Here is a 27,959-nt window from a genome sequence, read left to right as displayed (position 1 = left end):
ATCAGGGACAATTGACATTCCTTCCAGGTCCACCATAGTAAAAATAATTTCCCCAGTTGTCATCAACCCCCCCTTGTATATTATAACAATTTGGTTGCTCTGCTACAAAATGGAGATTTGTCAATGGAATCAAGTTGTTATTAGAACCCACGACTTGCATATTCCTAAAATATGAAGCTTTTCCATAACCCTCTTCAGCAAAATGTCCACTACCCATTTGGGTTGATGTGTGAGCCCCTGTTGACTTTTTATTCACTATTTCTCCACCAAATTGAACATTAGTTGCATGATCTTTTAAGAATGGGAACAAAGAAAATGGCCAATATCCAACTAGGTCTGATCCAAATGCAAGCCACCAATTTCCATTCTTTGAATCCTACACAACAAACGACGAAAAGTAAACCTTACAAGATATAACTTTTGTTTTGTAACAAAGTTAATGAATTTGGTTTGTCAAAGATCCCAAACATTCACACAGTCAGTTTATCGATGGTAGACAATCTAAATTTCAAATTTCATATTATAGTTTTAATTACATGCGTGTAATTTGACTCATGCAATCCAATTTCAAAGTTAAGTTACTCAAATAGGCAAAATCATTAATCAAAAACATGATAAGTGAAATAAGTCAAAATAAGAAAATAAATGTGCCAAGTGGTGAGTGAAATATGCAAACTATTGGAATTTTGTTAAGTAATCAAAATGAAGGAAAATAAAGTGATGAATAAAGCAAAAGAAAATTATGCTTTCAAAGTACTCATAAAGAGTTGCAAGAAAGAATGATACATAAAGAGAAAATAAATAAAATATAGAGAAAATAAAAACTATTTTAAATGTGTGTTGAAAGACTAAATTGATGCTAAAATGTTTCATATTTTATTGAAATATTTTCAATTTTAAAAACAATCTTAAATTTTTTTAACTCTAATAACTATTTTTTTTGATAGAATAGTGTTTTTTGGGTAGAAAATAATTTATTTGATTTACATTATCTCTACAATTTTAAAGGCGTTATTGAAAGGGGAAAAAGAGTAGTAGAAGCTAAAAGGAGACCATAACTACCAAATTATTCATAAAAAGGACAACCCGATCCGGCATACACAGGGTCTGGGAAGGGGTCCCACCATTTGGTGTATTGTACACAGCCTTACCCTGAAGGGGTCCCACCATTTGGTGTATAGAATAGTGTTTTTTTCGTAGAAAATAATTTATTTGATTTACATTATCTCTACAATTTTAAAGGCGTTATTGAAAGGGGAAAAAGAGTAGTAGAAGCTAAAAGGAGACCATAACTACCAAATTATTCATAAAAAGGACAACCCGATCCGGCATACACAGGGTCCGGGAAGGGGTCCCACCATTTGGTGTATTGTACACAGTCTTACCCTGAAGGGGTCCCACCATTTGGTGTATTGTACACAGTCTTACCCTGTTTTTACACAAGAGACTGTTTCTAGGATTTGAACTCGTGACCTTTCAGTCACATGACAACAACTTTACCAGTTGCGCCAAGGTTACCCTCAACTACCAAATTATTCATATAATTTTTTTTTTTTGAAGGAAAGAAAATTATTTATAATCTTCTAAGGTTGATTTCGTAATCTGAGTAAAAAAATTACCTTATAGATGGTTAAGGTAATATCAAATTGCCCTCCATTATATGTAGAAATTGGAGAAATCGCAGCTCCAAGTGCAATTTTATTGCTAGTTTGAACAAAGCCTGGGCATAGTAAATTGTAGCATCCGGTTTGTCCATACCCATCAGCCTACAATACAATGGTTACTATTGTCAATTTTTTCAATAATTATTACCAAAGAATATGTTACACTTGAAACAAATATAAATTACTTACGGTCCAATAGGTAAACAATCTAGGGCGATTGTCCCCGTAGAGATATTGGTTCACCTGCATAAAAATGACTTGATCTTAACAGTATTGGCATAAACACAAAATTAAGTACATTTTGGAAATGAGAGGTAGGTTAATGTTGACATATTGTCTTTTGAATGCAAAACAAAATTGAATTCATGTAAGAAATGTTTGAAAGAAAACTAAAGTAAATTTTGTATTGAAACGAGTTTTTTTCTACACTTTTAAAAGGTTGATTACACAACTTCAAAGATATTTTTATTACATTTAGTTCTTTAACAAATGTTCTAAGAGTATTTGTTAGCATTTTCCATAAATACATAGTTAGCTAGCGTTAAAGTGTCTAAAAGATCCGGTACAATCATAAATGATGTAGCACTTGGATTCTAGTTTTAGCATTTTCTACATCACTAGAAAGTCTATTACAATTAATTACTTTCTCCCACAGATTGTTGCATTTAAATAGTTTTAGCATAACTGATATAATGGAATATGTTATGTCTTAAAGCTTGTTTACAGGGATCTATATGAGTTATTAATGGTATCACTGTGGTTAGAATTTAGAGAAAGCTTGTTGAAAAGCATAATAGAGCTCAACTATGGGGTTTGTTTTTTGTGGAGTGAGTACCCTTATACTTTTTCCGACATGTCCGTTTTTAATTGAAAAATAAACTAAGAGAAGATGAACTTTAGGATACATTTTATATAATAATCATTGTTAGGGGAAAACAGTTTTGGTTAGGGTTCTTGTGTTGTTGACTTGGATTAGAAGAAACAGTTTTAAAGATAGAGAGAGTAAGGGATTGAAAGAACTAAGAGAAATATGAATTGTGTAAATTGCATTGCTTTATTCATTGAAGAATCACCATATATATGCAAAGGTGTTCTTCTAATACTTGCACACCAAGTAACAAACAGAGGTGTAACTAACTAGCTAGAAAATAGGAGAAAGAGTTAATTACTTAAGAGATATGTAACTAACCCTAACAACTAAACAAAACATGATTAAGGTTTGAATTACAAACTAACATTCCTCCTTAATTCAAACTATCAAAGCAAACCACACCCAATTCTCTCCTAAGCTTCGGAAACTGCCTTTTTACAGGTTTAGTAAAAATGTCAGCAACTTGATTCAATGTTGAGCAGTATTCAACTTTGATCTTGCATTTGTTCACTTGATCCCTCAAGTAGTGGAATCTAGTCTCAATGTGTTTGCTTTTACCATGTGCAATAGGGTTTTTAGCTGGATTTATGGCAGATTTGTTATCTATTAGAAGCTTGATAGGTTGCTCAATGTTGATCATCAATTCTTCTAACACATTCTGCAACCAGTTGGCTTGACAAGCTGCAGATGACCCTGCAGCATACTCAGCTTCACAGCTTGAGAGAGCCACAATTGACTACTTCTTAGATGACCAAGAAACAGGTGCTCTTTGCAGCATGAACACAAAGCCTATAGTGCTTCTTCTATCTATTTTATCCCCACACCAGTCTGCATCTGAGTAGCCTGTCATGCTAAGCTGCTCAGTTTCTTGTGCCATAGGGAATGAAATTCCATATTGCAGAGTCCCATTTATTTATCTTAAAATATTCTTAGCTGCTAAGAATGAGTTTTGTAAGGGTTACTCATGAACCTGCTAACAATTTCAACTGAGTAGTTTATGTCTGGCTTGCTTTGACATAAGTATCTCAGTGAACCAATAAGCCTTCTGAACATAGTTGAATCCACACCTTCATCTTCTTCTGTTATTTCATTTTTTATGTTAGCATCTGAAGGAGTGATTGATGAATTGCAGTCTAACATACTGAATTTCTTCAAGATCTCAGTAGCATATTTTGTTTGATGGAGTATCAAACCCTTTGAAGTTCTGAAAATTTCCATTCCTAAAAAATATGCAAGCTTACCTAAATCAGTCATTTCAAACTCAGACTTCATGACTGATTTGAATTCTTCAATGTCTTTCATGTTGCTTCCAGTTAGCATAAGATCATCCATATACAGACATATAATCAGTAAACTTGGCTCTGTACTTCCTTTCACATAAATTCCATGCTCAGCTAGACACTTCTTAAAACCTTGATCAACAAAGAATTTGTCAATTCTTTTATTCCTGGCTCTAGGTGCTTTGCCTCAAACCATATAAAGCTTTATTCAATCTAAACACTCTATCTTCTTTCCCTTTAATTATAAAACCAGGTAGTTGAGTGACATACACAGTTTCTTCTAATGTACCATTCTTAAATGCAGATTTTACATCTAAGTGATATAGAGGCCAACCTTTACTTGGTGCTACTACTATTACTAATCTGATAGTTTCATGTCTGGCAACTAGTGAAAACACTTATAATCAAAACCTTCCTTCTACAAGAAACCTCTAGCTACAAGTCTGGCTTTGTGCTTACAATTTTCCCTTCAGGGTTCAATTTCAACTTAAAAACCCATTTGACATCTATAGCTTTATTACCATCAGGTAGTTTGACCAAATCCCATGTCTGATTTCTCTCAATGGAATTCATTTCATCTAGCATAGCTTCCTTCCAGTTTTCATCACATAAAGCAGCTTTGTAATCTAATGGCTCAGTGTCTGCAAGCATTGCAAATTGCACTAACTCATCATCAGAACTTACTTCATCATCACCAGTTACTTGACAATCCTGCAGTCTCCTTGGGATTTGCTTGTTTCTTTGTGGTCTAACTATAGTGGTTGGCTCCTCATCTGACACATCTTCAATTATAGCTTTTTCATTTGTAATAAGCTCGTCAGATTCTTTGTTATCTTCAATGACAACTTGTTTTTCAGAGACACTGCATTGATTTGAATTCCAATCCCATAATTCTTCCTTTAACACTTTCACATCTCTACTTATTGCAATTTTCTTAGAGTGTGGATCAAGCAATCTATATGCTCCATTGTTGTGATATCCAATCAGTATCATTGCTTCACTTTTGTCCTCTAACTTTTTTTCTTCTAGAATCAGGAACATGCTTATAGCAGATCGAGCCAAAAACCTTCAAACGACTGATTGAGGGTTTCCTTCCTGACCAAATCTCTTCAGGTACCTTATCATTCATCTTCTTAGTAGGACATTTGTTTAGAATATAGGCTGCAATGTTGACTGCTTCACCCCAAAATTCATGAGGTAGTTTCGTCTCTTTCAACATGCTTCTGGTCATATCAAGCAGACTTCTATTCCTCCTTTCAGCAAGCCCATTGTGTTGAGGAGTGTAAGGAGATGTAACTTCATGGATAATACCCTGATTGGTGCAGTAAGTTTCAAAATCTCTAGAGGTATATTCACCACCTCCATCTATTCTTAGAATCTTAAGCTTCATGCCACTTTGTTTCTTAGCTAACACCTTGAACTTCTTAGACACTTCTAATGCATCACTCTTGAGCTTTATCAAGTATAACCATAGCATCCTTGAATACTCATCCACAAAGGTGATGAAATATATGTTTCCACTGTAAGTAGGAACTTCTATAGGTCCACAGATATCTGAATGCACTACATGTAATACATGCTTAGCTCTCATCTTCAAACCAGACTTGAAAGCTGACCTAGAATGCTTCCCTACTAAACATATGTTACATGATTTTTCAAAGATCTTCACATTTAACTCCCCAATCACCATATTTGATGACAGCCTGTCATATCACATTTTTAGAGTCTTTTATAAGTCATTTTGTGAGTCCTTATGTGAGTTTATTAATATATTATATAATATATTGATAATAGTACTATGTATACATTGTATTGAGAAATTGCATAGGAGGACAATTTGACCAAATTAGATGCACGTGATTGTTGGCTTTTATGGAAGAATTACAATTGAAAATAATTATGGAGACATGTGGCACACAACAAGTGGTGGAGGATAAAACAATGACATACATAGGTGTATAAGAGGGCCATCACACTTGGAAAAGAGAAAAAGACGGTTTTAGGGGAGAGAGCACGGAATGGAAAGAATGGATGCCAGAAGCACAACGCATGCACGCATAGAGAGATAGAAGACAGTAGGCACCACGGATTGAAGAAATTCTAATGAGCAAAACATCTCTTTCTAATTTCTTTTAACCTTGTTGCTTAATTTTTTATTATGAGTGGCTAATTTCCATTGATTAGGTCATAGATGATTTTGTTCTAGCTCATGCCCATGTAACCTATAACTCTTAATCTTTATGAATGTCATTCTAGTTTATTCAGTATAAATTGTTCTTAATGCTTTTATGATTCTAACCCAATATAACTAATTTTAGAGTATATATGACTACTGACACTAGCGTGTAACTCTGACATATTTATACTTTTCAATCTAACGGACAATCTAGGGATGGAGCGTTGTTAGGTTGTGATACTTGAATTAACGGGCACAAAACCTTTGATGATTATAGGTTCACCTAAGGGATTAGGGAATTATAATTAGAAAAGAGGGCTTAGGATCAAGGGATTGACCTAAGCTATTTTTGTTAATTTGTCTTGAACTTTATAGCGTTCGTAAACTTAAGAAACAGGTTGCTAATGAGTGATGAACAGATGAATCGATTGACCTAGTCATCTCTCTATATTATTTCTTAAACCAATTTTTCCTTAACCATTTTATTTACATTTGCAATCCAAACCAATTGCCTCAGTGCAACCCCCCATTTTACAAACATCCTTAATAATAACGTTACTGCCGAGTAGAAGTTGAAACAGTCCCGGTGGATACGAATCTTATAAATTTTATTACTTCAATATAAGTTAGTACACTTGCTAATTTTGTATCAAGTTTTTGGCGCCGTTGCCGGGGACTGTTGAATCATTTCAGCTTGGAAATTTCGTTATTGTTTAGGATTTCTGTCATTTACATTTTTTGTCTATATATTAAAAAATTTAAAAAAATATATTATGATTTATGCTCTTCATGTTTATCTCATTGTACTTTGCTGCTAAAAAGTTTATCCAAGTTTTGCAGCTATGATAGACAAGTTAGTAGACAGATTACGCCTTTATGACACAGAGGAGATTGTTACGTTGGAGTATGAAAAATATCTGCTTTCTTGGAAGATAAAACAATGGGACAATCAAATATCAAGATTAAATGCGAGATGTGATCTTCATGAGGTGAATCATCAGGGTACAGATTGTGAAGGGCTGAATGAGCTTATCAACATCGATTATAATACTCAGCTTCAAAATATTTTAGATGATTTCTTGATATTAAATCAAGTTTCATTTGAGAAATTTGAAGTTCAATGTGGTGATCTTGTTGGGAAAGCGAATGAATGTGAGAAGCAGCTGGTTGAGATGGAGACTGAGTGTCATGTTGTGGTGGAAGAAAATGCACAAGTGAGGAGTGTTGGTCTCTACCTGAAGTCTCAACCAACGGGGTTGAAAGAAATCATTCCTTTGCAAAGATATATATATTCTTCTTTATGGTGGGAGAGCTCAAATGCCGAAAGTCTAGCAGTTGGATCATGGGAGCATCTGCTACATTGTATGAAGTTCATGGAATTCCTACCAAACAAGAGGAAGAAGAAAGATGATATATTCTTTCTTTCATATTTGCCACCCTAACAGTGGTTGAGGCGTCAAGCTTAATGACGTAAAAGAAATCGCTTGATGGGAGGCAACCCGTCATATTTTCTAATTTCGTTTATTTGGTTGGTATTTCTTTTCAAAAAAAAAACAGAGAAAAATAAAATATGAGTGTGATTGCTGCTAGTGTTATGAATTCTGTATTCCCCTATGTTTTGTAATTGCATCTGCACTTGTTTATTATTAATGAATTTGCTTTTTTCTTGAATTTTACCAGTCTAGTAGCATTTGTTCATCAATGGTTTAGCAAAAGTTCAAGGAGGTAGAGCTTGCATGAGGTTCCTTTGTTGAAGTGTACGGCAATGTGAATTTTGACAACTTCCATAAACCTCAGCTTGTAAGTTCCAAAGCCAAATTTTTGTTTTACAATTTTCACAAATATGAGTGTTCCATGCTGATACTATTTCTAGGACTTGCGAATTTTCTTTATGTCAGTTGGTTACATCTTTTACACACTAAAGGCAAAGTGCTTGTACCTTGAGCCTTTGAAGCCTACCTGTTGCATTGAATTCTTCCCATTTCTAATCTAATTTTGAGCCAATAGGTTAGACCCCGTTGTTTCGGTGACAAACCATATTACAAGCCTAGAGACCTTAGGATTTTAACCCAATTTTTGGAGTTAGGCAATTATTATGTGTTTGCAAAAGTCTAAGTTTGGGGTTGCTCATGGGATAGCAACATTTTAAGTTTGGGGTGAGGGATATAGAGAACATGAGTAAATAGATCATATTGTCTCAATTCAAAAATGAAAAAAAAAATATAAAAAAAATTCAATCAAGTTGATAAAAAAAAATCAATCAACTCAAAAAAAATATGTGTGTATATAGTTATGAAATAAATTGAGACAAAGACTTGTAAATTGAGTGATCTGGAACTTCTGTTGTGTTCTTTAGTTCTCAAATTTAAGCAAATTATTTCAAGTTGTGGTGTTCCAAATTGCCAAAGTAAGTAGGAAATGCTTAACTCCAATTTGTTATTTTAAGCCTACTTCCCAAAGAATCACACCTGTGACCTTAGCCCTGTTACACCCTGGAAGTCCTTAAAAGTGTGTATTGTAATGTAACTTCGATTGATGTTCAGAAGCTTTTCAAGTTTTGGCAATATAATGATTAATGTGTCGACTGTGTGCACCTTTTTCATTTACGATGTTGCGTGAAGTTGTGGAATGAATGTTTTGGCAAGCAAGTTAGCTCACTAATGCTAACTAGAAGATGAACTTTTGAAATTACCATTGATGAGGTAGGTGTTACTTTACTGTTAAATTTCATTTTTAAAGTAAGTTCCTTGAGGACAAGTAATGATGTAAGTTTGGGGTTGTGATGACAGTCTGTCATATCACATTTTTAGAGTCTTTTATAAGTCATTTTGTGAGTCCTTATGTGAGTTTATTAATATATTATATAATATATTAATAATAGTACTATGTATACATTGTATTGAGAAATTGCATAGGAGGACAATTTGACCAAATTAGATGCACGTGATTGTTGGCTTTTATGGAAGAATTACAATTGAAAATAATTATGGAGACACGGGGCACACAACAAGTGGTGGAGGATAAAACAATGACATACATAGGTGTATAAGAGGGCCATCACACTTGGAAAAGAAAAAAAGACGGTTTTAGGGGAGAGAGCACGGAATGGAAAGAATGGATGCCAGAAGCACAACGCACGCACGCATAGAGAGATAGAAGACAGTAGGCACCACGGATTGAAGAAATTCTAATGAGAAAAACATCTCTTTGTAATTTCTTTGAACCTTGTTGCTTAAAAAAAAATTATTATGAGTGGCTAATTTCCATTGATTAGGTCATAGATGATTTTGTTCTAGCTCATGCCCATGTAACCTGTAACTCTTAATCTTTATGAATGTCATTCTAATTTATTCAGTATAAATTGTTCTTAATGCTTTTATGATTCTAACCCAATATAACTGATTTTAGAGTATATATGACTACTGACACTAGCGTGTAACTCTGACATATTTATACTGTTCAATCTAACGGACAATCTAGGGATGGAGCGTTGTTAGGTTGTGATACTTGAATTAACGGGCACAAAACCTTTGATGATTATAGGTTCACCTAAGGGATTAGGGAATTATAATTAGAAAAGAGGGCTTAGGATCAAGGGATTGACCTAAGCTATTTTGTTAATTTGTCTTGAACTTTATAGCGTTCGTAAACTTAAGAAACAGGTTGCTAATGAGTGATGAACAGATGAATCGATTGACCTAGTCATCTCTCCATATTATTTCTTAAACCAATTTTTCCTTAACCATTTTATTTACATTTGCAATCCAAACCAATTGCCTCAGTGCAACCCCCCATTTTACAAACCTCCTTAATAATAACGTTACTACCGAGTAGAAGTTGAAACAGTCCATGTGGATACGAATCTTATAAATTTTATTACTTCGATATAAGTTAGTACACTTGCTAATTTTGTATCAATATTCTTAGTTTTCAGTAAATATAAGCTTCTATAGTTCAAGTGTCCATACATTTTATGCCAAAGTTCAGATTCATCATCTTTCACTGAAGCTTTATAGCACATGTCCTCCTTAATCATTATGCTGGTTTTGAAGGTTCTGTTCTTTGTATGACTTGACTGCAGTATAAGCTTCTTCATTGGATTGTACAACTTTAAGGTATCATTCTCCATTGTTACTGAATAACCTTTCTCTATGAGTTGACCTACACTCATGAGATTACACTTCATTCCAGGAACATAAAGTACCTTCTCTATCACTACTTTATTTCCATCTCTTCCTTGTATGGTTACATTCCCCATACCTTCTGCTTTCATACTTCTGCAATCAGCCAATCACACACTGGTTTTCTTGCTATCATCAAATTCACTTAGCCATTCCTTCTTACCAGACATATTATTTGAACATCCAGTATCAAGATACCAAGTATCTGATATTGCTTCTGATTCTTTATCACTTGTAGTAGACATTAACATGACTGTATCAAAATTAGAGTGTGAATTTTCCTGAGCAACATTTGCTTCTTGCTCTTTGTTCTTTCCCTTTCTATCTTTATCGAACCAGCATTCAGAAGCATAATGTCCATATTTTTCACAATTAAAACATTGTACCTTCCTTTTATCTTTCTTCCCTTGATTCTGAGAAGATTCACCTCCACTCTTTGAAGATTCACCTCCACTCTTTGAAGATTCAGGCTTATCACCATGTTTCTGATGATTCTTTCCTTTTCTCTTCTTCCAGAATTCGTTCTTGGACTCTTCCTGCTTGAATCTTTCAAGCAGTGCTTGTTCCTCATCTTTCTCCTCCTTCCTACCAGTTATCTTCATCTTATGAGCTTCTAATTCTCCTTGAATTTCTTCAATCTTTACTTCATTCAGATCCTTGGTTTCTTCAATAGTTATCACCAAGTGATCAAACTGAGATGGGAGAGTTCTAAGAATAGTTATCCCAGGCTTCCTTGGAACTGTCTGAATCAGCAATCTTCTCAAAAACCTTGTTGTCCATGCATTAGTGAATGTAGAAAAGTGCCTTGCAATCCTTCTTCTTGGCTTCTTTGTGTGCATTTCTCTGAACATCAGTGGGGTTATCTGTAAGTGCTTCATTTCCATTGATAACAATTTCAAGAACATCTTGAAAACCAAAAATCACTCTCATCTGTTTTACCTATCTTTCCCAATTCTTCGTTCCATCAAGAATTGGTAAGTACATAGCAATATTCCCATTGGAATTCATAATTGATCTTCTTCTCGAATCAAACTATGGCTCTAGATACCAATTGTTAGGAGAAAATAGTTTTGGTTATGGTTCTTGTGTTGTTGACTTGGATTAGAAGAAACACTTTCCAAGATAGAGAGAGTAAGGGATTGAAAGAACTAAGAGGAATATGAATTGTGTAAATTGCATTGCTTTATTCATTGAAGAATCACTATATATATGCAAAGGTGTTCTTCTAATACTTGCACACCAAGCAACAAACAGAGGTGTAACTAACTAGCTAGAAAATAGGAAAAATGGTTAATTACTTAACTAACCCTAACAACTAAATAAAACATGATTAAGGTTTGAATTACAAACTAACAATCATAACTAAACTAATAAAATCTAGGCTTAATACATGTTAGTTTTTTAATGTCTAATATTTTTCATATGATTTCAACCATTCGATTGCAGGTCTATTGTATCCAACAGTGAACAACCAACACCTTATTTTTTCTCCTTTTCTTCATCTTCTTCCATCATCTTTTCATCATCCTCAAAAACAACTTCATCAATGAAATTTTAGAAAAACACATAAAGTCAAAATAAAATTAAGATTTATTCTTAATGACTGCACCATCAACACACTTATTCTTTTTTGTAACACAATAGGCAAACTTTCTCAATCACAACCATATTCATCGTAACATTAACAATAGGCAATCTCATCATCAAGAAACACTTAATCATCAATGGAGAAAACACTTAATCATTATTTGTGTTTTGAACCCAATTAAGTGTTTTGTTGTTGTTCCTTTTCTTGAACCCCAATTTACATGATTTGTGTTTGTTAATTTTTATCAACACAAATAGCACACACACGAAACCAACACACAGCACACACAAATCTTCATTATTTTTTTCAAATTTCTAACTTTCACCCTTTTCACTTCCCCTAAATTCCTGAAAGGAGTAATTGAACAGATCTGAAAATCTGAGAGAACAAAAGAGATGAAAAGTAACACAATCCATCGATTCACTTTGAAATTTTATTGTTGTAGCTTTAGATTGTGATTCAACAGAGTTTGAAGGCGATGAAGGTTCAAAGATAAATAGTAACACGATATGGATATTCAATTGATGGTGTGGTATGAAGAAAGATAGATTGTTGGATTTGAATTTTGGAAAAAGGAACAGGGGTTCCAAACGTCACTCTTCTTCTTCATTTTCTTCAATTTGCTGCTATTGTTGTTCCTTTTTTTGATGATGAGATTAAGTGGTTTTTTAATGGTGGTGATGTAGTGATATAGGGATTTGGTTAAAGAAGTTTAAGGTTGAAGTTATGTTTTTTTTTCTAGTGTTTTTCCTATGAAGGTTAATGAAATGATACGAAGATGATGAAAAAAATTAGAGAAGAAGATGAAGAAAAAGGAAAAATAATTTTAAGGTTGAATTTATGTTTTTTTTTTATTTTGGGTTGTTTTTTTTAATGAAATTTACTTAAATGATATGAAGATGATGAAAAAAATAAAGATGAATGACAGTTTTATTTGGGGATGAAGAAGATGGAGGAAAAAACTTAGATGTTTGGGTTCAATATAAGCTACAATAGATCCCTCCATGATCCAACGGTCTCTATTTAAAAAACCAGATCAAACGGTTAAAAATAAAAGATTTAATAAGGTTTATGGTAGACCATCTATAAAGTTGGTTCACCAGAAACATTTAAGGTTAAAAACTAACAAAGAGGACCAAAATGGTAAACGACAGAAGAGTTATGGGACCAAATTGAGACACTTAATAGGTAAGGGACCAAGGTGAAAAACAAAAATAAGTTAAGGGACCAAATGATGTATTAAGCCTAAAATCTAACTAATTTGTTACCAATACTAAGAAAGTTGCAACTACATGTAACAAACTCAAACAATATCTAATAAATCTCTAATTATATCTAACAAAGTTTTTTATAATGATTTGAAAAATACTTGTGAAGTGAGGCAATTCATGAAAACTCTATACTTGGAAGAAAAAAAAATAGAGAGATTGAGCTTTCAATTGTTTATGATTTTGTTAAAGTTTTTTTGATTTGGTGTTTTTATGCTAAGTTTATTAGTTGGAGTTTTAATTCATAATCATGATTAGTAGAGATTAAGTGTATTTAGTTTGTTTTGGATAAGTTTGTTAGGCTGTTACAAGAGACTTGCTCTCTAAGTCATTGTATATAAATATGCTTGTAACTCATTTTTCACAATCAATGAAATCATAACAAGTTTCCATTACTCTCCCTGTCTCCTTCATCAAACTCTAACCAACTCTAACCACTTTCAATCTTCCTCTCCTTCATCAAACCCTAATTTCAGATTGCTTGCAATTTAAGAAACCATAGTTGCGCTAATAATTGGCATCTAGAGCCTTGGGTTATCATTCAGGGAAACACAAGAGTAATTGTGAGGGGTGAATTTTCTGAGAAACACGAGTGAAGTGTGAAGATTCATAGGTTTCTTGCGTAGCAGTCATGGCCAACAATGGTGGTTTTGGAATAAATATACTGGTTCTTGATGGGAAGAACTGGGAGAGGTGGAGTGCATTGATGAAGTTGTTATTTGGAGCACTAGATGTTCTTGAATTGATGGAGAATGGATATGAATTGAAATTCTTAAATGTTCTATACGATGTTTCAACACAAGTTATATAGAAACAGATGTTGAATGATATGTTTGGAACATTAAGCTAACAAAAGACAAGTAAAACACAAAACAGAAAAGTAAATGGCACAGTGAAGTTGTTAACCCAGTTCGGTGCAATGTCACCTACTCTGGGGGCTACCAAGCCATGAAGGAATTCCACTAGTGTAGTCCTTATTCTAACTTATCAGTAAACTCCTTGTTTACAACTCTAGACCTAGGACCTACCCATATTGACTTCAATCTAGGAACTCCTAGATCTGAGATCCCATCTCACACATCCCCTGTGATTCTCAAAATACAGACACAATCAAATGAAGTTACCTTCAAAACAACACAACTAACCACCTTGCTTCACAGCTTTGGTGGAGTTCACAAACTACCTAACTCTTTGCTTAAAAGCTTCAGAGTAGTGCACAAATTACAACTCAAACATATTCATAAACGTGCATCAAGATGATACACGAAAGGCTCACAATAAACTGACTCAAAACCCTAAATGATCTATTCTTAAAATGACGGCTTCAATCATTCTTTAGGTCTTCCAGTCTGGTTTAAATACTGAAGTAATACGGGTCAATACACTTTGTTGGGCTTCAGAACAATCGGTGATCCATTTCAGAAACAACAGAACTAGAAAAGGAAACTCCTAATATGTAGGCACATTATTAGGAACACCTTGATAACCGCCAAACATTCCTAAGTAGATAACACATTCTTAGAAAATCACAAACGATCTGATCCTGTGCTAAAAACACGCAGCTTGACCAACAAGAATAAAGGCGTGGATTCCTTAAATAAAATAACGCGTGCGAAAAACAAGGTAGGGTGCAGGTCAACTGAACCATGCCAGGATGTTGGCACATCGTGTCCAGCATCTCACTTGAATATTTGTTTTAGGCAAAAGTGAAGCCAACATACAAATATCCAACATGAAGATCTTGTTGCAAATGCTTCAGATGTGCAGAGAGCTGCGTTCAAGGAACAAAAGAAGAAAGATTGCAAGGCTTTGTTCTACATTCATTAAAATGCAGATTCTAACCACTTTGAGAAGATTTCAAAGATAATAAGATCCAAGGAGGCATGGGATATCTTATCAAAATATTATGAAGGTAGTGAGAATGTGAAGCAAGGGAAGCTTCAGTCATTGAGAAGGAAATATGAGTTGATGTTGATGGCGGATGATCAAAGGATCAGTGATTACATCTCCAAATCGCTATCTGTAGTGAACCAGATGAAGGTTTATGGAGAAGTTGTGTTAGATCATAAAGTTGTGGCTAAGATAATGAGATCTCTCACCTCTAAATTTGATTTCATAGTAGTTGCTATACAATAATCCAAAGATGTCCAAAAACTAAAGACTGAGGAACTTCAGTCAACACTTGAAGCTCATGAGATGCTGGTGATTGAAAGAGGTTCGAAAAGAAGAAGTGCAATGATTGAGGTGGTGTTATATGTTCCAGGAATGAAATGCAATCTATTGAGTATTGGACAATTGATTGAAAAGGGGTTATCAGTCACTATGCAAGGCAATATCTTGCATCTATATGATAAGCAAGGTAAACCTGTATTGAAGTTAAAGTTAACAAAGAGTAGAACCTTCTTGTGCAGCATTCAAAATGTAAGAGATGTGTGCATGTCAACTGTAACTGATGAAGACTCAAACTGGTTATGGCATATGAGGTATGGTCATCTAAATTTTAGAAGCTTATCTTATTTGAGCACTAATAATTTAGTATCAGGATTACCAGTTTTGGATGCACATAAGAAAACTTGTGAAGTATGCTTGAGTGGCAAGCAAAGTAGGCTTCTCTTTGTGTATGAGAAGCCTAAGAGATCAAAAATTGCACCAGAAGTTATACATTATGACATGTGTGGACCATTTGAGATACCTACAATAGGTGGAAGCAAGTAGCTTATCATCTTTGTAGATGAGCATACCATGATGCTATGGTTATACACCATTAAGCTGAAAAGTGAAGCCTTAGAAGTGTTTAAGAGATTTAAGATCTTAGTTGAGAAAGAAAGTGAAAAAAACAATTAAGATCTTGAGAACTAATGGTGGTGGAGAGTATATCTCTAAGAATTTTGAAGAATTCTGCAGCAATGAAGGTTATCTCATTAAGTTACATGTCCATATACCCCTCAACACAATGGTTTAGTAGAAAGAAGGAATAGAATCATCCTTGACATGGCCAGAAGCATGTTAAAGTAGAAAAACATGTCTCATATGTTTTGGGGAAAAGCAGTTAATACAACTACTTACTTATTTAACAAATGTCCAACTAAGAAGTTGAAGAACAAAGTTCCAGAAGAAGCTTGGAGTGGAAGAAAACCTAGTGTCAAGCACTTGAAGGTGTTTGGTTCAATCTGCTATAAATACATTCCAGATGCAAATAGAAGCAAGTTAGATGACAAAAGTGAAAAGATGATTCTACTTGGTTATCACTCAACTAGGGCATACAAATTGTATGATCCAACAACTAAGAAGGTTCGTATTAGCAGGGATGTGATAGTAGATGAGAACGAAGCATGGAACTCGGAGACCACCACCGAGATAAGGAATGTGAATTCACATATCTTCACTGAATCAAATCAAAGTGAAGCATTTGATGAAGATATGGAAGAAGCTGAGAATGAAATTGAGAATGTAGTTGAAAATGAAGATGATCAAGCTACACAACAAGTTATAAGATCACATAGAAATAGGAAAGCTCCAAGTAGACTTGAAGATTGTGAGTTATTGCCTGATAGTGCAGTGAATGATGAAGGTGAACTTATCCATTTTGGACTGCTAGCTGATGTTGAATGTAACATCCCGATATTTTATAGACATTATATAGGCCCTTCGTAGTAATTTTCTTGATTAATGAATTAGTTGATAGCTTATATTATATGTAAAAATTTAAGAAAATTGTAATACCGTGTAGGTCCTCTAGCTGCTTATTTTAACTATGTGTATAGTTATTTACTTGTCTTGATCAATTTGATAAGCTATAGTGTCATTGACTTGATAAATTATTTTTAACATTAATTAATTAAGAGAATTATTTCTGGTAAGAAATATAAAGAATTTCTTTAATAATAAATAAGTATAATATAATTGTGGTTTAGGAAATTAGAAAACGTGTCTGATATGCCTTAGTCCATTATGTTATACTAGTTGTTAACTCCTAATATTTAGGTTTTAATTGAGTGGACTATCACTTAATTAGTTTATTTAGTCTAACTCACAACACAAAATCACTTTGATTGTTTCCTCTATCCCCCAAAATTGTGTACCTTACCACACAATCAGACCACTAAACCTCCTTGCATGTTCCTTTCCTTCGAATATATCTGGCCTGAGTCATTTCACAAATACAACCACCTAGTTTAGATTTATCATTTGAAAATAGTGAGATTAAGCCAAGTAACCGTTACCCGTAAGCTTGGTATGCTCTCACGATCTTTTCCATTCCATTTCAACTCCCACCACTTCAAATACTCAATGCCAATACACATGTATCTTACACAAACCACATAACCAAGTTTATAAACTCAGAAAAATAAAGCCGTGGTAGTGGTTGTGTGAAATAAAGATAAAAATGGTGAGAAGGTTGTACGCATGGTGGTAGCAATTTTGGTGAATAAAACCTAGCGGAGCAAAGACGAACGTGTGTGGATTGAGAGTTTTGCTAAGAAAGCGTATAAGGTAAGGGCTCTAGTCTTGACCATGATCTAAATGAAAATGATAGGTTATGATGTTGAATTTGATATGCTTCTTGATTCGGTGGATGAGTGAAAAGATTTATTATGTGTTTATTAAATTTTTTGTAGTTGATAATTATAAGAATTGGTGAGTTGCAATTTTGTTTAAGTATGTGTTTTGATGAATGTGTAAATATTGATGATTTCTTATTTGTGAAATGAAAAATGTTGTTGAGTTAAAATGATTATCTGTGGTATATGTGAGTTAGATGTTTTGTGCAAGTTTATTATTTTATGTGGTTTAAGTGTCAACAAAAATAAAGAAAGAGTGCATAGCGTGCATATCATTGCATAAGTGTCAAATGGGGAGATTCTTCTTTTATGCCAAATGGGCGATTCAAAGGATTTCTAAGTGCCAAATAGGGCGATTCAATGGATTTTTAAGTGCCAAACGGGGCGATTATTATTATATGTCAAATGGGGCGATTCATTATTATATGTCAATGGGACGGTTAAAACTATTATGCCAATTGAGGCGATATCCGGATCATGGTTTATTTGCATTTCATGCATCTGCATCATCAACATTGAGTCTTGAGTCATGTGTTTGTTCTTATAGTATATTTTAGAGTGATGAATATTTGAAACTAAAAAGAAATGTTTTAGCACAATTCCTTGATGATGGATGTATATTCTTATTTGATGTTGTAATTTATTATTGATTTTATTTCATGGGTGTTGAAGACTAACCCTTACAACCAACATTTTAGGTACCAAAGAAGAGATGATGTGTGCTTGATGTTTTGCTTGAAGCGTATACGGGAAAAACAAATTTGGGGTTTTCTGAATTGTAATTTTTAAAGGTTGTTTATTTTTAAGAATTTTAACTAAATTACTTTAAGAAATTTTGTCTAAGTTTTGTTATGAATTATTATTGAAAAAAAAAATAGTCTTATTTTTCTAAAAGAAAGAAATAGACGTAATGTCTTGGATCAAAATTCGGGACGTTACATTGAACCACTCAATTACAAAGAATAAATTTAGAATGAAGTATAGAGGAAGGCTATGATTGAAGAGATAAAGGCTATTGAGAAGAATAACACCTGGAAACTAGTTGAATTACCATGATAAGAAGAAAACCATTGATGTGAAATGGATTTTCAAAGTAAAATTGAATCTTGATGGACCAGTTTCTAAGTACAAAGCAAGGCTTGTGGCTAGAGGTTCCCTACAGAGATATGAGGTTGATTACAATGAAGTATTTGCTCCAGTAGCAATATTAGAAACTGTAAGATTGGTGGTATCACTAGCTAGTAGTAAGAATAGGTCATTATCCCATCTAGATGTGAAGTTTGCATTCTTAAATGGACCATTGGAAGAAGATGTATATGTTACACAACCTCCAGAATTTAAAGTAAAATGGAAGGAACAGATGGTGTACAAGTTACACAAAGCTCTCTATGGCTTGAAACAAGCACCTAGAGCATGGAACAAGAGGATTAATCAGTTCCTACTTCAAAATGGCTTTAATAAATGCAAAGCTGAGTATGGAATATATGTTCAGAAACTGAATGAATAGAACATAACTATGATCTGCTTATATGTAGATGACCTATTGGTGACTGGAAGCAATCAAAGTGGGATTGAGAAGTTCAAACACACTATGCAGTGTGAATTTGAAATGACTGGTTTAGGAAGATTATCATATTTCCTTGGATTAGAATTCAAAGCTAGCAATGCATGTATTATAATGCATCAGCAAAAGTATATTGGAGATCTGCTTGAAAGGTTTAATATGGTAGATTGCAACACTATAACTAATCCATATGAAACAAATGCTAAACTAGATGAATGCAAAGATGAAGAAAGAGTAGAACCTACTGAATTCAAGCAGATAGTTGGATCATTGAGATACCTATCCAATAGAAGACCAGATATATTTTTTGCAGTAAGTATCATCAGTAGATTCATGAATGATCCAAAGAAATCTCATCTCACTGCAGCCAAAAGAATACTGAGATATGTGAAAGGAACTCTGAAGCTTGGTTTACTATTTCCAACTACTAGCAAGGAAGGAACGACTAAGCTAGAAGGATACTCAAATTCTGACTGGTGTGGAGATAAAATGGATAGGAGAAGCACTTTTGGCTACCTATTCAAGTTCAATGATGCTGCAATTTCATGGTGCACCAAGAAGCAACCAGTCACTGCTCTATCATTATGTGAGGCTGAGTACATTGCATGCACATTTGCAACTTGTCAAGCAATTTAGCTTGACAATGTGATGAAGGAACTCAACTGTGAAGTAGAGAAGCCATTGAAACTGAAGATTGACAATAGATCAACTATAAATCTAGCTTAGAATCCAATAGCACATGGCAGGAGCAAACACAATGAAACTAGATTTCACTTCATAAGAGAACAAGTGACAAAAGGCATGATTGAAGTGGTGTATTGTCCTACTGAAGCTCAGTTAGCAGATGGATTCACAAAGGCAATAAAGATTGACAAATTTTCTTACTTGAGGGACAAATTAGGTCTCATAGAGTGCTAGGATTATGGATTAAGAGAGGTGTATTAATTCGAGTTTTAATCCATAATCATGATTAGTAGAGATTAAGTGTGTTTAGTTTGTTTTGGATAAGTTTGTTAGGTTGTTACAAGAGACTTGCTCTCTAAGTCATTGTATATAAATATGCTTGTATCTCATTTTTTTCACAATCAATGAAATCATAACAACTTTCCATTACTCTCCCTTTCTCCTTCATCAAACTCTAACCAACTCTAACCACCTTCAATCTTCTTCTCCTTCATCAAACCCTAATTTCAGATTGCTTGCAATTTAAGAAACCATAGTTGCGCTAATAAAGTTTGTACAATTTACTTATTTTATATGTTGATTAGATATTCAAGCCATAATAACTACCAATAACTTGGTACTCATGATTGATTGGTCCTTTACATAAAATCAATAACCATTTGAACTCAATAACATGGTTATTCACATATAAAACTTTATACCGATGATATAAGCAATTAAATTATAAAAACAAAAAAAACTATGCAAAAGGAAATTAATGAATGAATTGATTAAGATGGAGTAATTAATGAGTGTGTAATTAACATACATGCCAACCAGCTTCAATGGTGTTTTTGTTGTTCTCGTCGATTCCATTTGTACCAACGATCCACATTTGAGCCAAGCTGAATTCATTAGGGATTTCCACATGAGGGGCCCACACGCTTATGGTAGCCTTTGCGCCATAGTAGCTATCCCCAGTCAGAGACCCGATTGAATGCTGTGTAGTGTGGAGCAATAAGAAGAACTCATTTGTTATCTCATTTTCAAAGTATTATAATGTCTTGAGAACAATTAAGATTATTGTTGGGATAAGCTAGTGTTTAAGTTTGTTGCTTGCTATAGAAGAAAAAAAAATAGTTGGTGCAGAAATATTAGTAAATACAATCAAAAGGATTAAGTTTCCTGACTAAAGAAAAATATATCACTTTTTATTTTATAAAAGAAGTATATTGAATTTGTTTATTATGATTTTATCTGAATCTATTTGTTCTCTTTTTGGTACATTGTGAGAGTACAAAAGGATTGATATTATGTTCACTTTCATACTTATAAGGGTTAAATAACTTTTTAGTCCTTATAAAATTAGTGAGTTTTGATTTTAATCCATATAAAAATAAATATGATGTTTTCGTCCACATTAAATTTTGAGTTTCGGTTTTAGTCTCTGGTGTTTGGTCAACTGTTAGTTGACACAGGAAAAATTCAACTTGTCAGCATCATATAATCCCTTTTGGGGAAGAGTTTGTGTTGTTAAATGGGGTTTGGTGAAGGAAGACGAAGAGGAAGATTAGATTTGGGGTTATTTTCATTTCTAATTTGTTAAAACAAATGAATAATAAATAGATATTTAGTTAACAAAAAAAAATAGATTAAATTAAAATTTGATGTGGCATGACACGCTGGACGCCAGCTGTTTAAAATGTTTCATGTGGTGCTGACAAATGTGACTTCATTAGTCAACTAACAATTGACTAAACGGAAGGGACTAAAATAAAAACTAAACATAATGAAGATGAAAACATTGCATTTTTTATATGGATTAAAAGAAAAATTTGATAATTTTATAAGGACTAAAAATTTATTAAACTCTACCTTTTAGTAAGATTGGAATATGTGTCTATTACAGACCTCTTAAAAATTGGTTAAATGTAGATTTTTACCATTTTTGGACTTTAGTAAATAAATAAATTTTATCATGATAACTGACAACCTCCGAAGACTAATATTTTACTACAAATATATAAGAGGATCCATCGTTGGACCGGATCGATATTAGACAACCTCATAAGACCAATATAAAATACAAAAAAGAAAATAAAAAAAAAACTTTTGAAATTCTTTGATTTGTATGAATTTACTTATTTCAAAAGCATGTAATGAACAGTAAAAACTCAACTACCATATCCTTGGTTCACCAATTTCCTTTTGGCTTATATTAAGTTGTTTGTTTAATTATTACTTAACCATAAGAATGTAAAACTAAAAAACAAAAAAAATAGAAAAAGAAGATACAAAATATCCTAGTTTAGTAATTTCATACTTCATGATCTGCGTATCTGTTAAAGATGGCTTTTTCTTCGGTTCGTCTAATTGCAATAGTTCCTTCTAGACATGATTCTCCAGATAAGCTCCACAATTGAAAGTTGTCACTTAAAGCATTCGTCTGGTTAAATTCTCTTGGTATTTCTGGAGGATCCTATATATAAACATACATGAAAAATTATCAAAGACAAAGTTGTAGTATTATAGCTTATTTAGCTTAAAAATTTTCTGAATTTTTCTTTATTCAAAAAACCAAAATACCAACGGGTTTTGTTCTTTCAATAGAAAATGATCAAAAGCTGGTTGTTTATCAAACACAACACAATCTATTACATCGCCACCTGGACTCTGCAAAAATTAACACAAATCATAAATACACAAATAAGCATATTAGTTAGCCTCGATTAAATTGTGTGTTTGTATAAAATAATTTTATATTCTAGGAAATTTAAAATAATACAACTGAAATACTTTAATATAATTCTCTTCATTTTTTTTGTTTGGATATAGTAATTTATTTTTTAAAGTTGGGTCATTTTAATAAGCTTCAAAAGTTTTTAATTTTTTTTTCAAAATTGAAGTTTTGGAAAATTGAGGGACTAATTTACAGATTCTTATAAAGTAGTAAGATTCAAAAGCTTTAAAAAAATTATCAAAATTGAAGTTTTGGAAAATTTAGGGATAAATTCACAGATTCTTATAAAATATAGGGATAAATTTAGAAATTTCAAAAAGTTATAGGTCTAATGTGCACATTTTGAACATATAGGGTTAAATGGGTAAATTTTGAAAATAAAAACACATGGACCATTTTAAGATTCATATTTTGGATGTGTCAAATATAGACCAAATATGATCCAAAGGTCTTTTAAAAACAAATATGATCCAAGCGTAGTCCTTAACCATTTTAAGTAAAACATAAATTTTATAATGATAAGAAATTAAGAACAAAAATAATATTTTATTAAAACTTACTAAAAATAGGAGGTTCCAAGCATCGAACCAATTCCATATTTTAGACAGCTGATCATATTTTATAAGGAGAGAAGTTCAAATTATTAGTCTAATGAAGTAATTTTTTGAGGTAATTAAAATAACTTTCATCCTTCAAGAAAAATAACATCAACCAAAATCTAATAGGCACTGTTTAAAATTTTCTAAGATTATCTACAACAAAATACCTCATATTTTTTTTATTTTAAAAATTCTTCAAATTTATTACTCAAACAAGATAATTTATAATAATTAAATTAATTTATTACTCAAACAAGATAATTTATAATAATTAAATAAAATTATTTCATCCAAACACACTCTAATCAGCCAAACACAACCACGATTTAAGGAAGCTTGTTGTAACATACTTGAATTGTCTTAACAACAGGCATCTTGATCGATTGAAGATGATTTGTTATCGTCTTCTTGAACTTATGAACTTCTTCCGCTGATCGGAAAATGTGATTGGCTAATTGGTGGCTACCTGTTCCAGAAGAATAAACATGACAAACAAAGGGAAAAAGGATAACAAAATGAAGGAGGAAGGCGATAATTGGGAAGCTAAAATCCATGTTGGTTTTGTGTGTGCTTGTCCACATATGTGTTGTTTTCCTGCATTAACAAAACAAATTTGCATATTCTTAGATTTTGCTTTTGTCCATGCAACATAAAAATACTAACTACATAGCTGATTTTGATTTTGTCGCTTCCTAAATTTGTAGGGTTGCTTAAAAACAACCAATTTTATTGAACAGATGAGAGAAGTACAATTAGTTCAGGAAGCATGAGAAAAATTTATTGAACCAAAACTTATTTAAATAGAGAAAAAGCATGAGTAAACCCTTTAATGCAATATAAAAAAGAAAGTATAGTGTTTGAAACCAAATTGCATGTGAGTTCGGAAACAATTATGTGTAGGGAAGATACTAGCATATTGAAGTAATCCCTACAAGATTTTATTAAAATTATGATAACCAAGGATTTGGAGTAAACATCAGTTTTGGAATTTGCATAAGGACCAAATCAAAAATAGATTTGGATTAATCATACTACATGTTTTTATTTAAATTTCTGATGACCAAACCAAAATAGGATTTTGTGTAATCATCGATTTTAGAGTTTTGAAATTTGTAAATGTTTTCCTTTTGATCAAACCACAAGCCAAAAGTGGATTTAGTATTTTTTTTTTGACAATCAAAAGTGGATTTAGTATAATCACTACTAATACTTTTTTCTTCAATTAGAATACAAATCAAAGTTCTATGCAATGGGTAAAAAAATATCGAGAGATGTTTATTCGAAACATTTTAAATCAAAATTATAAGGCAAATCAAAGTTTTTTGCGATGGATAAAAATATTGAGAGGTTTATTTATTCTTTTAATTGCCATAATTTTATTTTATTACTAAAAACTTAACCGCAAGAGATGCCCTAATAATTTGGAAACAGTATTTTTAAACACACATCTAATTATAGTCTAAAGTAATACTAGCAAAACCATAGCAATATCAGAAGGCCGTAATATGGAGATGTTTATTCATATTTATTGTTCGACATCTCTTAAATAAAATTACATATTTAATGTTCTTAATAAAAATATTACTCTGACCACACACTTAAAAGGTTTTAATTTAAATTCACTTTAAGCCTACACACGTATTAGGCCGGCACTCAGAGTAATTTGAAGTTTATGGTTCAAACAATGACCAGCATTAATGCGAGGGGGAAAAACAAAAATAAACTTTTCATAAGAAATAAAATAAGCATAGGGACCATTATGATTTGTAAACAAGAACGAGTGGTATGCTACCTTAAGAAACAAAGAAGCAGAAGAAGAAACAAATTACGTACCTTTCTTTGCTCCTGTATCTTATTTTTTTCTCTCTTTTTAGTTTTGGTAGAAACAATGTTTGCTTGGTGCACAATCTTCCGTTCCTTTTATGATTTCGTTCTTTTTGGTAATTAATATTTTTATAACTTCATTTTAATTGATAAATTTGGGCTTATATTGGATCTCACTACTGTATTTTAGCCTCGTAACATTTGTAGATCGAAGGAGAATTTGGGATGCATCTCATTGTCTCTCTCTCCTTTAGTCCAAATTTATAGATTAAGTTGTCTCTTTGAGTAAGAAACAACAAAAAATATGCGACAATGCTTTCCTGATATTTCTATGGATATGTGGCCGTTACATTGATATTACCGGAAAATGTGGCGACACCTATTGTTTGAATATGTTTGGAAATTAACTTAAAAGAATAAACACAGAATTCCATATTGGATATAACTAATGTAGTGTGAGTTGGAAAAAAAATGGAAAAGTCACACATTCGATAGATCACATACATCAATAGTGTTTACACAACAAAAAACATGCTTGATCACATTTCATGTTTGTAGTATGTTTTATATAACTTTGATTATAATATATTATGTAACTTTGATTATATTTTAATGAATGTTTGAATATTGTGATGAATTTTATTAATTGTTTTTTACTCCTTCCGTTTCAAAATGAGTGTCGCTTTAGCCAAAAAAAATTGTTTCAAAATAAATGTCACTTTCAGTTTCCAATGCAATAATAACTTTTTCTTTTCAATTGTTCCCTCCAATTAATACTCTGCACACTACTTCCAAAGTATTACTTTTAAAACTAACCAATAGTTAATAAGGATAATTTGGTAAAATAACCATTCTCTTTCTTTTAATCATTGTATTTCTTAATATGTGTGTAAACACCTAAAACGACACTCATTTTAAAACGGAGGGAGTAACAATTTGCGGGGGTTTTCAACCTTCACAACATAACCCCTGCAATTTATTCAACAAGATACCAGCGGTACGGTTGCCCAAAACTCCTGCAAATAATTTGTGGGAAGCGGTTTTGACAACTCCCGCAAACCAATTCGTGAAGGTTGAAAACCCCGCAAAATAGCTTAACACCCCCTGCAAATTGGACGCGTTTTTCGTAGTGTTATATAGCTGGGGTAAAGGGGTGCATAATTATGTGAACGGAGTAAACACTGGCGAAAAATATATATTTATACATTTTATTAATCGGAAATATTAAACTAAATAATTAATTTAATCATTATTAGAAAGTGTTTTTTAAATCTCAATTGTCTTGCTAAAATATTTTAGAACTCAATCTGAAAATATTCTGGTGCAATCTAAAATATTTTAGTATGCAATTTAATATATAATTTTTTTGACAAATGTAATCTAATATATTTGGGTACTTTATCTGAAATATACTGTGGTACTAAATATAATATATTTTTGTGCTCAATATGATATATTTTGGTACTCGATTTGAGATATTTTTGTACTATATACGATATGTGAATTACTTGTTTCAAAAGTTTCTCACAGTTGGGAATTTTCTCCATAAATAGAGAGCTCACATAGTTCATAAACTTTGAATCTTTTTCTTCTCCTCTCCCTTTTTGGCTTGTGTTGATGACTCTTTCTTCTCTTCATCTCATTTTTAAAAGTTAGAATGATGCTATAACACCATATTTGAGTGGTCATAATACCATTATCAGTTGGTTTGAGTATGAAATATGAGTGGACTTAGTTTTGTCTTGGAGGTGTAATTCTCAAACGAGATATGAGTCGTCTCAGTACCATATTGGAGGTGTAATTCTCGAACGATTAGGTACAGTGTATTAGTTAGTCGCATAGTTGTAGCTGGACTTGTTTTATCTTGGAGGCAACGTGGTCGATAGTCTGCCTTGCATAATTTTGGGCAGTGCCACAAAACGTCTTGAATGTTATATCTTGGGTGCAGCGTGGTCGATAGTCTTCCTTGTACAATTTTTGGCAGTGTCACAAAACATCTTAAAGAGAGCGACACGGTCATGACTCAGCCTAGTAACAACTTCAGTAGATGAAATCCAACACATATCCTCCGATTGGAACTCGAACGACACTACAAGAAAAGTTTAATTTAATTTTTGTCGAAATTTTCTAAGGGAAATTAAAAAGTCATCAGAATCAGTGCACTGATTTATAACTGTTGCATCTTTTGCATTTTTGATCCAGATTATGATCAAATTAGTGAGGAACTGGACCTCGGATGTTTTTCAGTCGAAAATAACATATTTGGGGGGCAATTTGTTAGCCTTCAATTTCGACAGGCTCAATTAATGCGGTCAACATTTGTTGACTTTTATCTTTTGCAGGAATCTAAGTCTTTCCTCTTCAACATAAGGTTTTCGTTTTCGACAGAATCTGAACTTGGCGTGTGAAAGAGTCTAAAAGCTTCGAAGTTCGACAAGACATAGGCCAAGAATGCAATTCCGTCAAAGTCAAACAATTATTGTCAAGGCGAGAAGATTTTGAATCCAAAGAGGAGCGGTTTCCTCAACAAAGGCGTGGGAGACAAGTGGTTCCTTAATGGAAGAAGTGTTGATCGTGGAGTTAAGCTTTTTCCAGTTATTTTACTATGTATAAATAGTAGTTTTCCATAGGGAAAATAGTTCACAAATCACTTATAGAAATTCTAAAACACTCAAAGTACTGACGCGAGAGAAAAGAGTTATACAGAATGTATGTAAACTGATTTGTCGAACCATCTTTATTTTAATGCAATGCAATTTACCTTTTCTTTAAGTTTCTGTGATTTAAAATTTTAGTCTTTTATTTGCATTTATTGTGTTTTCCTTTTATTTTATCCTTTTTCTGTCGAAAGATGACATACAAATTAGTCTTGTTCATAAAGCAGCCTATGAATTTGATGAACTTTCACTCTTTTTTTTGGAAAAACTTTGCACAACATGTCCTAGGATTTCTAGTTTGATCCTTCTTGTAATAATCAAA

The 27,959-nt window shown here is 32.8% G+C and overlaps 1 protein-coding gene across 1 annotated transcript; it reads right to left on the bottom strand.

Annotated features, from left to right (window-relative positions):
• Position 1: 1 nt before the first annotated feature.
• LOC146900292 (protein neprosin-like) lies at positions 2-23,710 on the bottom strand. Its single transcript, XM_085736025.1, has 7 exons — positions 23,507-23,710; positions 22,404-22,490; positions 22,141-22,296; positions 20,647-20,817; positions 1,854-1,907; positions 1,620-1,766; positions 2-376 (listed from the first exon to the last, which is right to left on the bottom strand). The coding sequence occupies exons 1-7, from the start codon at positions 23,708-23,710 to the stop codon at positions 2-4; spliced, it is 1,194 nt and encodes a 397-aa protein (XP_085592151.1).
• Between the last annotated feature and the right edge of the window lie 4,249 nt (positions 23,711-27,959).

This window comes from Medicago sativa, chromosome 8 (genome assembly GCF_051527215.1).
Source record: "Medicago sativa cultivar Bolivia chromosome 8, Bolivia_mono, whole genome shotgun sequence".
Taxonomy (NCBI): Eukaryota; Viridiplantae; Streptophyta; class Magnoliopsida; order Fabales; family Fabaceae; genus Medicago; species Medicago sativa.
Note: the sequence above shows the minus strand (reverse complement) of the source record. Positions and strands in the feature narration are given on the sequence as shown.

Excerpts from the sequence above, each read along its gene's own strand:
- LOC146900292 (XM_085736025.1), bottom strand. The coding sequence starts at position 23,710 with ATGGATTTTAGCTTCCCAATTATCGCCTTCCTCCTTCATTTTGTTATC. Across the intron at positions 22,491-23,506 it reads CTGTTGTTAAGACAATTCAA|AGTCCAGGTGGCGATGTAAT; the intron begins GTATGTTACAAC and ends TAATTTTTGCAG. Across the intron at positions 377-1,619 it reads TTACCTTAACCATCTATAAG|GATTCAAAGAATGGAAATTG; the intron begins GTAATTTTTTTA and ends TTTGTTGTGTAG.